Here is a 9,401-nt window from a genome sequence, read left to right as displayed (position 1 = left end):
AAATGAATAAAGCTTAATTAGACTTACATAAATATTTATTGTTAAATTGGCATATAAAATTTGAGTAGTACCTCGTCACAAATGTCGCAATTAAAAGAGTAAACTACAATGATGCTCAATGCTTACCTCATCTCTTGTGTAATATTATCATTCAATTGAATAATGACACAAAATGGAGAAGACTATTAAATTTTTGGAATTAAAAAATCAAAGATCCGAAAAGTGGGCCATCCCAAAACCCCAATGGCCAAGTGGCTCCTATTATCTTAAAAATAAAAAAAAAAAAAACCCAAAAAATTAAAACAAAACTAATAATAATAAAAAGATTCATGCGTATCAGCAATCTGTTGCTTTAAAAAAATCATGGTGGACCCCAAATCTTGTCCAGGTGAAACTCATCTCACCCGTTCAAAATTTCCAACTTTTCATCACAACCGTAGATGTACTCATCAACAATACTAAAAGGCGGCTGATTCCTTCACTTGAAATTACAATAATACCCCTGAAAGACAATCGCTAGTTCACTACAAATAGCCTTACTAAAAATAGCATTTGCGTTACCACTTCCTGGCCTTTTCTCTCTTATTATCTCATTTTCTTAAAAAGTTTCTCCGAAAATATGATGATCCGCTACACCGGTGGTGTACTGCTAGTGGTACTCCTGCTTTCGAGCTCGGTCGTTCACAGCCGTCTGATTTTGGATGATCTTATACGGCTGCCGTTCGATCATTCTTCGGTAGCTGATCGTGTTTTTGGTCGTGGAAATGGTGTTGATGATGATTCTGTTGGGACTAGATGGGCTGTTCTCATTGCTGGTTCTAATGGGTACTGGAATTACAGGCATCAGGTAAATATTGTTGTTTTCGAAATTTATTTTTATTTATCTAGACTTATCTGCCCGTTATTTATATATTATAATCCATAACGAAGTATAATGAAACTTGTTTGAAATGTTTGATCTTAGTAATGGTAACGTATTTAAATTGTGGATTATAGTTGAATATGTCTTATTCAAATTTAAGTAAGTATTTTGATTGATGAACTTATTTGCCTTAAAGAGCAAGGAACCCTATAATATTTGAGTTTTTTTTTTTTTATTTTTTTATTTTTTAATTAACTTTATTTTTTAGGGTTAGATTCTTACATTTACAAATCACTGCTAGTGAGGTGGGACATGGGAATCAAGGAGTATGAAAGTACAAGTGTACAACTTTAAAATCACTAGTGAGTCATTTATGTTTGGTTAAATTGACACCTTGATCAAAATGACACGGTCGATATGATACGTGATCGACTCGTCACAATAAGATTGAGCAACATAAATTTCCTAACAACATACAAATTATTATTGATCGATTATGCTTGATTTATTGATTATGATATGTATGGACAATGTGACAAACTGACAATTATTCTCTAGTATAGTCAAATATAGCTTCATTTAAGTTTAAGTGTTTTTTTTTTTTTTTTTTTTTTTTTTTTTTTTCTTTTGTGTCTGTGTGTGTGTATGTAGTGGGGTTTTGGCCTTGTAGATGTCATAATTTCTATGTCTTCATCTTTTTTAAGTTTTGGCTTTCTTGACTCTTTTTCGTTAATAAAATGAGCTTCATAATACACTCTATTTATTACAATTATAATTATTATAAAAATTACAAGGTTTATAACTTTTCTTGTTAATTATTTCATTATTATATTGCTTATCATCCAAATTGTTGTGTGTTCGCATTTGTACCCTTAGTATGTACTGTATGTGTTGTGTGCTTTTACATACATTGCATACAATTCGTTACCACTAGACTAAAATCTTATTGATTTGTATCTTAACATAAATTTATGATCTTACTCGAGTAAATATTTTTAGGTAGATATTTTGTAAGTTTTTTCCATTTTATCCATCCATATTTATTATGTAGTATTTTCTATTTAGGATCTTTTGGTTTATTTCTTAGATGTATCAAGGGTGTTTAAGTAATTTCGTTTGGACTATTTGGAAGTTCCCATTGGCCATATATTTAAAAAGCACATCTTGACTCTATCACGCTAGAGCACATATCTCAGCAAGTGGTCCTTGTAAGAACTTTTCTTTATAAGTCTTAATAGAATAATTATATTATACTTTTGTACTTAAAAGCTGTGTTAAGATGTCATTTTCCTATATAAAATATTTTTTCCTCTTTTCAACAAATAAAATTATGTTGTTTGTTGCGCCTAATTTAACCATTATGTGTCTACTTCTATATAATTTTTGAGCGCTTGAAAAAGACTATTGAGAATATTGACTAGAGAGACATCAACAACCAAATGATTCTTGTGTCTCTAAGGTGCTGGTGAAATACAAACTACAATCAAGGAAATAATTGGAAGAATATTAATATTCTAGTAATACGTGCTATAAGTTACTCCGTATATATCTATGAGGGTTTGAGAGAATATAATGTACATTATTTTTTGGTGTAGAGAAAGTCACAAAGGATATAATTTTAAACATTGTAACAATGTTCGTTTAATCATAGATCTTGAATAGCACCCCTATAAATACTTATCAACTAAAATAGTTAGCATTTCCTAGATTTACATTTTGAACAGGTTAGTTTCACTATTTTGAGACTATATTTGTCTTCATCATTCTTGGAGGGGGACATATAGGTAGGCCTTTTGAAATTATGGACCTTAATCTCTTGGATTTTTATATGCCTTTTGGATTTTAGATACATCCATAATTTCTATATGTGAAACGATTGGATCAATGTACATAATTTTTTTATTTTTCTTCATTAAGGTAGGTGACGTAGTTGGACCTAACTCCTCACAATAAGTCCCTTGACCGACCCTTAATTAAAGTGGGGTTTGATCCAATGACCTTGACCTTGAGGTCAAGAGTTCAAACCTTAAAACACGAGGTCAAGCTTAGCTTATAGATACTCCTTTTGGATTCATGTATACAACCCCTAATGTAATTAGCAGTTTTATATGTATTTAGCGCTAATTTTAATTTAATTTTATCGGGTAGTCCAATTAGTCAATATTGGACTACACAACATTCTATTGGTAGTGTGAAAACAGAATTATTCATGAGGTAGTTGTTAAAGGAATTTGAAACCTTAAAATTTTTGGTTAACTTTATTTAACTATATGCTAGCCTTAGATGATTTAGCAAATTCTTCAATTCTAAATTTTTCTTTTTTCTAATGCCCCTAAAATGTGCTTAACCTTATGTATATGTTCAATGGCAATCAGCAAGATCTTACATGAGTAAATTAATGTCTTGTACAGTCCGATGTTTGTCATGCTTACCAAGTGCTGAAGAAAGGAGGTTTAAAAGATGAGAATATCATTGTATTCATGTACGACGACATTGCTTATGACATAGAGAACCCAAGACAAGGGGTTATCATTAATAGCCCGTTTGGACATGATGTTTATGCAGGAGTTCCAAAGGTTTGATCTGATGTTCATCAAACTTAAGATAATTTAACTTTCTGTTAGTTGATCTGTCAAAAATGTGCATTTCATCTAATAAAATATGCCTACTGTGGCAGGATTATACAGGGGAAGATGTGACTGTGAACAACTTTTTAGCAGCCATACTTGGTAACAAAACAGCCATTACTGGTGGCAGTGGAAAGGTGGTTGATAGTGGACCTAATGATCACATCTTCATCTTTTACACGGACCATGGTGGTCCTGGGGTGCTCGGTTAGTAGTAACCCACTTTCGTATTTCTTCTATCTTCATCATAATTTCTATTAATGTTTGTGTTCTTTGTGTTCGCGCTCTCATGGACTCATGTATGAAACTCTAAGGCGATACCTTAATCTAAGATTGCCCTGTAAGAAGGCTAGAATCCAAGTTTTCTTGGATTGTTTTTCCCCTGATTCTTGAAAATTAATGATAAATGTGCCAAAACCTAGAAGAGTCATACTGATATCACTCTGATGTTTTATCACTCTGATGATGGCTTTCTCTGATATGCAATTCAACCTTATCTATACAATTCTCCTACTGTCAGTATGGTTCTCAATTCTGTAATTTTATCAGGTATGCCTACGTATCCAAACCTCTACGCCGATGAGCTCATAGACACCCTGAAGAAAAAACATGCCTCCGGAACCTATAAAAGTCTGGTAAGCAGCAAGAAATCTGCCTAGCTAACACCCTCCATATAGTATGGTTTGGTATTGTTCTGTTGTTTTCCATAGTACAGTTGATTCTTTGGCTCCCATATCTTTCTAATATATGTCTTCCATCTTAGTTTATCAATGTATATTAATGATTTTTGTCTTTGAAATGTCAGGTATTTTATGTAGAAGCCTGTGAATCTGGGAGCATCTTTGAAGGTCTTCTTCCTGAAGGACTTAATATTTATGCTACCACTGCCTCAAATGCTGTAGAGAGTAGCTGGGGAACTTACTGTCCCGGAGAAGATCATACTGTTCCTCCGGAATATGACACATGTCTCGGTGATTTGTACAGTGTGTCTTGGATTGAAGACAGGTATGGCTTATGACTAACACAATTTTCTTGATATTCTTATTTGTGACATACTTCGGGTTTTTAAAAGTTTTGTACTCCCTCCGTCCCTTGATTTTTCAAGGAACTTGCAAAGAGAGAAAAGTAATAACAAAAAAGTTGATTGTTTGCATGTTTGCTCTTTAGGTTGCTGTTTTAGACTAAATTTTGTTTTTCTTCAAGCAAATTTTCCCTCTGTAAGTGGTAGTAAATCAATGTTTCTAATGGTTGATATATTTTGAAACAGTGAACGACACAATTTGTTGACAGAGTCTTTGAAGCAGCAGTATGAACTGGTAAGAATGTTTAGATATTTCAGCACTCATCTATACTTTTGGGATTGTTTTTGTATAAATTTTATATAGAAGTTAAGAATGGTTGAATCATTGTGGCTATTGTAGGTTAAGAAGAGGACAGCATCAAGCCCTTTTTACGGCTCACATGTCATGCAGTTTGGTGATACAGAGCTAACGCAGGACTTGCTTTACTTGTATATGGGTACAAATCCTGCTAATGAAAATTTTACATATGTGGATGATAACTCGTTGCATCATTCATCTTCCAAGTCTGTCAATCAGCGCGATGCTGATCTCATTCATTTCTGGAACAAGGTCTTGGTCCTTCACTCTATTATTTCCCAACTCTTTACATAAATCACGGTGCTATTATCTTCTTAAGACAACTATATTATCAACTTATGAATGATATCTTACCTTATCTTTGATTTTCCTCAGTTCCGCAATGCTCCTGAAGGATCTCCTAGAAAGTTTCAAGCACAACAGAAATTTACAGAAGTAATGTCACACAGGGTTCATATAGATGACAGCATCAAACTCGTTGGCAAGATTTTATTTGGAATTGAAAAGGGCTTAGATGTACTGCAGACTGTCCGACCTACAGGACAGCCCCTTGTTGATGACTGGAACTGCCTAAAAACAATGGTAACACTATCATATTTCATGCATTTTTGTAATAAGAATTATTATTAATGATGTGAAGAAATCCCAACGAAAATCCTTAACTTGCAATCTTTTATGCAGGTAAGGACCTTTGAGAAGCATTGCGGATCACTATCTCAGTATGGAATGAAGCACATGCGTTCCATTGCAAACATCTGCAATGCCGGGATCACAGCTGATCAGATGGCTGAGGCTTCAGCACAGGCTTGTCCAAACTTCCCTTCCGGTCCTTGGAGCTCTGTGCACAGGGGATTTAGTGCCTGATATGATGCTGTGTAGTACTTCGTATATATTTTGTGAAATTGATGCTCAATTCTATGTAACGCGATTTATGCTTTATTTCTTTTAAGGCCCTGCAGCTAGTCCTTGTAAATATAGCTCCTTATAAGTAAGATGCATATTGAATAGCCCATGTAACAAATTTTATGATGCATATATTCAACTAATGATAGAGTATTGTAGTGAAATCCTTGAATGCCTTCTAGCACCTGTTTTTCTTTCTTTCTTCGGGGGGTTGATGGATAAGTCGCTACCAACAGACAATGCAGCAAAAACACGATTAATTCTATCCAAAGCATTAGGGAGAAAATTAGGATTAAACCACAAGTAGCAGCTTTGTCGCCTTGGTGACATGGATACCAACATAAACCACAAGTATTGGAAGGGGGTTCGAGCCTAAAATGCCACTAGAGTTACCTCCTGCATAATCACGATCATGAAGCAAAGCAAACAGAGTAAATTCAACTGAATTATGTTGAGTCACAAGACATTGCATAGCAGCCAAAGAATCAACAATTACTTAAATTTCATGCAAATAAGCATCCTTGTATATATTGTGATTAAATTTTCTTAATATGAGTGACCTACTTTTTAATTTCATAGGATGAACGATGTTTGCTTGCATAAAACAACTCTATCTCAAGTCTACTCCAAACATTAGCAGAGGAACATATAAATCATGAACAACAGTTAAACTTAAGATAACAATTACTCCCTCCGTCCCTAAATTACATTCCTGTTTTCCTCTATTATGTGAGGAATAAATGCTAGAAACAGGAATGTAATTTAGGGACGGATGGAGTATAAGATAACTTCCAAAAAAACCAACTAATTAGTGTCTATCAGGCCTCTTGGTTACCATCTTGTTCATCGCTTAGCACTCTTAATAGTATAGGAATTGTCATGTTGTGCCTCGTGTCAAACTCACGTGCATTATAGTCGTCTGTATTAAGGTGGCTAAGCCTAGTCCATAATTTTAATGATAATAATAATAATAATAATAATAATAATAATAATAATAATAACTTCGACAAACCACAACGATAATGAACAGTTGTGGCCGGATTTGGGGGATAATAATAATAATAATAATAATAATAATAACTTCAACAAACCACAACGATAATGAACAGTTGTGGCCGGATTTGGGGGATAATAATAATAATAATAATATTGTTCTCTATCTCGACGTTGTGCTCTGCTTGTTCGAGGGTTTTTGCTGGAGATATTTTCGGTGATCACGCAGTGTCTTGTGCTGGTATTGTGGGTATTAAACATCGGCATAATGTTGTTCGGGATACCCTTGTTGATGTTTGCTTTCGTTCTGGGATTTCAGCGAGAAAAGAGGTTGACATTGGGTTGGCCGGAGGGAACGACGAGGCCCTCAGACCCGCGGATGTGTTACTTTATTCATGGGATCGTGGTCGCGATGTCTGTGTTGATTTGACAGGGTCTTCTCCTTTGACACAGTCAGGGCTATCTGACTTCATTCCTGGGCGGGTTGTGGCTGATGCAGCTCATCGGAAGCGGGTTAAGTATGAAGCTCGATGTCAGGCGATTGGATATGGTTTCATTCCCTTCTCCTTTTCTTCGCTTGGGGAATTAGAGAAAGAGGCTGTTGCGTTACTGAAGCGGATTCAAAGGTTCTCGACGACGCAAGACATTGGGGCTGGTGCTGCAGCTCATATCTTCACTAGGGTAGGATTTGCAATAGCTAGAGGAGTGGGGGCCCAGATTGTATCTCGGCTTCCCACTAATTTATTGTAGGTTGTATGACTTTTGTTTTTGAGATAATAATAATAATAATAATAATAATAATAATAATAATAATAATAATAATTGATTTTTTATAGTAAAAATTAATATTTAAAGATAATAACTCATATTGAAAGATAATTATTAATAATAACAATAATTATAAGTAATTAATATTTAATAATTATAATAATAATAATAAATAAATAATATTTAATAATAATTATTATAATAATAAAATTAACATTTAATAATAATATTTAATAATTTTAATAATAATGAAATAATAATAATAGTGATAATAATAATAATAATAATAATAATAATAATAATAATAATAATAATAATAATAGTAATAATAATAATAATAATAATAAAGTTTAGAGGTTAGGTCCATGCAGCTATTATGAAATGGTTAAAGTATACTTCTATTCTGCTGACTCCTGCTCTGCTGACTCCTGCTCTGCTCTGCCTAGAAGCTCAAAAGAACAGGGCCTTAGTATAGTTTAGAGTTTGGGTCCATGCAGCTATTATGAAATGGTTAAAGTATACTCCATATAATAATAGCATTAAACACCGATTTTCTGTAAGTAGTTGGCTAGAATGGCTACCAGAAAAGGAAAAAACCACACCATCCTTTTAATGTTTTATAAAATTTAAAAAGTGCAGATGGTGTTTAGCTCTCATCTATAATCTTAATTATTAAAATATAAAGGGATAACATGTAAACGCCATGTGTCACGAATCGCTCAATATGAATTAGCGCTACATTATTGCTATCAGTCATTCTTACGTGTCATCTTATAATCACTCTAAAACTCTTCATAACATAACTTCAAAATAATTGCACAATAAACTACAGTTATTTTGTAAGAAATTAATCACATACCAAAGGTTATTAATTCCTTGAATGCTACTCCGTGATTTTTTTTTTTTTATTTAATACCAACTAAGCAATTATACAGAGTAATATTTACAAGTATTATATACTACTACATCTCTCTTTCTATTCCCATTTTTTTTCCATTTATTTAATTTTATTTTAAACTTAAGGTGATGTTTTCAAAATTTTATTTAAACTTATTTTCCATTTTGTATTTAAACAAAACCCGGGGCATCGCTCGAGCCACGACAGACTAGTTTGACATGAAATATCTTATTCCTCAAACACTTTGATTATGTCAATTTTTAAGATGTAACTCTTGTAATTTTGTATGATCCACCTGACTTTATTCGGGATGTAATTTTGGAGGATAAATCTCCCTAACTCTCTTGTAAATTTTGGTACTTGTTTAATCTAATTTCTGCCCCTGGATTTGCATTAAAAAAAAAAACACTTTGATTATGTCAATTATTTAAGTATTTTAAACGAAGTAATTTGAATTTACACATCTTTCATTCTTCAAGTATTGTAAAATAGGGATGAGACACTGATTTTAAGAAGATGAGAGAGATAGAGAGGAATAAAGATAGGGATTCATATATGAGGAGATAATAAGAGAGAAAACATGTGCCAATAAGGAAATATTGTAATATTTATAAAATTTCTTAACTAATTGTTGCAATATTTATGAAATGGAGAAAGTCTTTGGATAATAAATATTACTATTGGTAATTAATATAGTGAAAATGAAAATAAATTGCTATTCTCAATTCAAGCCAAACTAAATCAGCCTCTCTTAAGTCAACTAAGCCAGATAAAAAAGGAGGCCATCCAAATTCCAATTCAAAATGGAAGAAAAAACATGTGGCTGAAGGGGGGTCCCTTGAAACTAACAAAAAACTCTTAAACTCCTCTTCAATCACTGTGCAAAAGGCAAAGGATATCCCTGTTCTTTCCTTTTCACAAGAAAGAAATCTTTTGCCTTCCTCAAGCATCCATTGTCAACATGCAGCAGA

At 33.2% G+C, this 9,401-nt stretch overlaps 1 protein-coding gene across 1 annotated transcript; it reads left to right on the top strand.

Annotated features, from left to right (window-relative positions):
* The first annotated feature begins 567 nt into the window (after window positions 1–567).
* Window positions 568–5,935, top strand: LOC145595865 (vacuolar-processing enzyme-like). The gene is made up of 9 exons (XM_081652297.1): window positions 568–847; window positions 3,274–3,438; window positions 3,540–3,696; window positions 4,039–4,124; window positions 4,295–4,494; window positions 4,757–4,805; window positions 4,911–5,120; window positions 5,244–5,450; window positions 5,550–5,935. The coding sequence occupies exons 1-9, from the start codon at window positions 620–622 to the stop codon at window positions 5,730–5,732; spliced, it is 1,485 nt and encodes a 494-aa protein (XP_081508423.1). The 5' UTR covers window positions 568–619; the 3' UTR covers window positions 5,733–5,935.
* The last annotated feature ends 3,466 nt before the right edge of the window (window positions 5,936–9,401 follow it).

Source organism: Chenopodium album, chromosome 19 (assembly GCF_948465745.1).
Source record: "Chenopodium album chromosome 19, dcCheAlbu1.1, whole genome shotgun sequence".
NCBI lineage: Eukaryota > Viridiplantae > Streptophyta > Magnoliopsida > Caryophyllales > Amaranthaceae > Chenopodium > Chenopodium album.
The sequence above is the reverse complement of the archived record's forward strand: the minus strand, read 5'-3'. Positions and strand labels throughout refer to the sequence as shown.

Coding starts and splice junctions, on each gene's coding strand:
- LOC145595865 (XM_081652297.1), top strand. CDS start 620: ATGATGATCCGCTACACCGGTGGTGTACTGCTAGTGGTACTCCTGCTT. Junction 3,697..4,038: donor TGGTGGTCCTGGGGTGCTCG/GTTAGTAGTAAC, acceptor TAATTTTATCAG/GTATGCCTACGTATCCAAAC. Junction 5,451..5,549: donor GGAACTGCCTAAAAACAATG/GTAACACTATCA, acceptor TCTTTTATGCAG/GTAAGGACCTTTGAGAAGCA.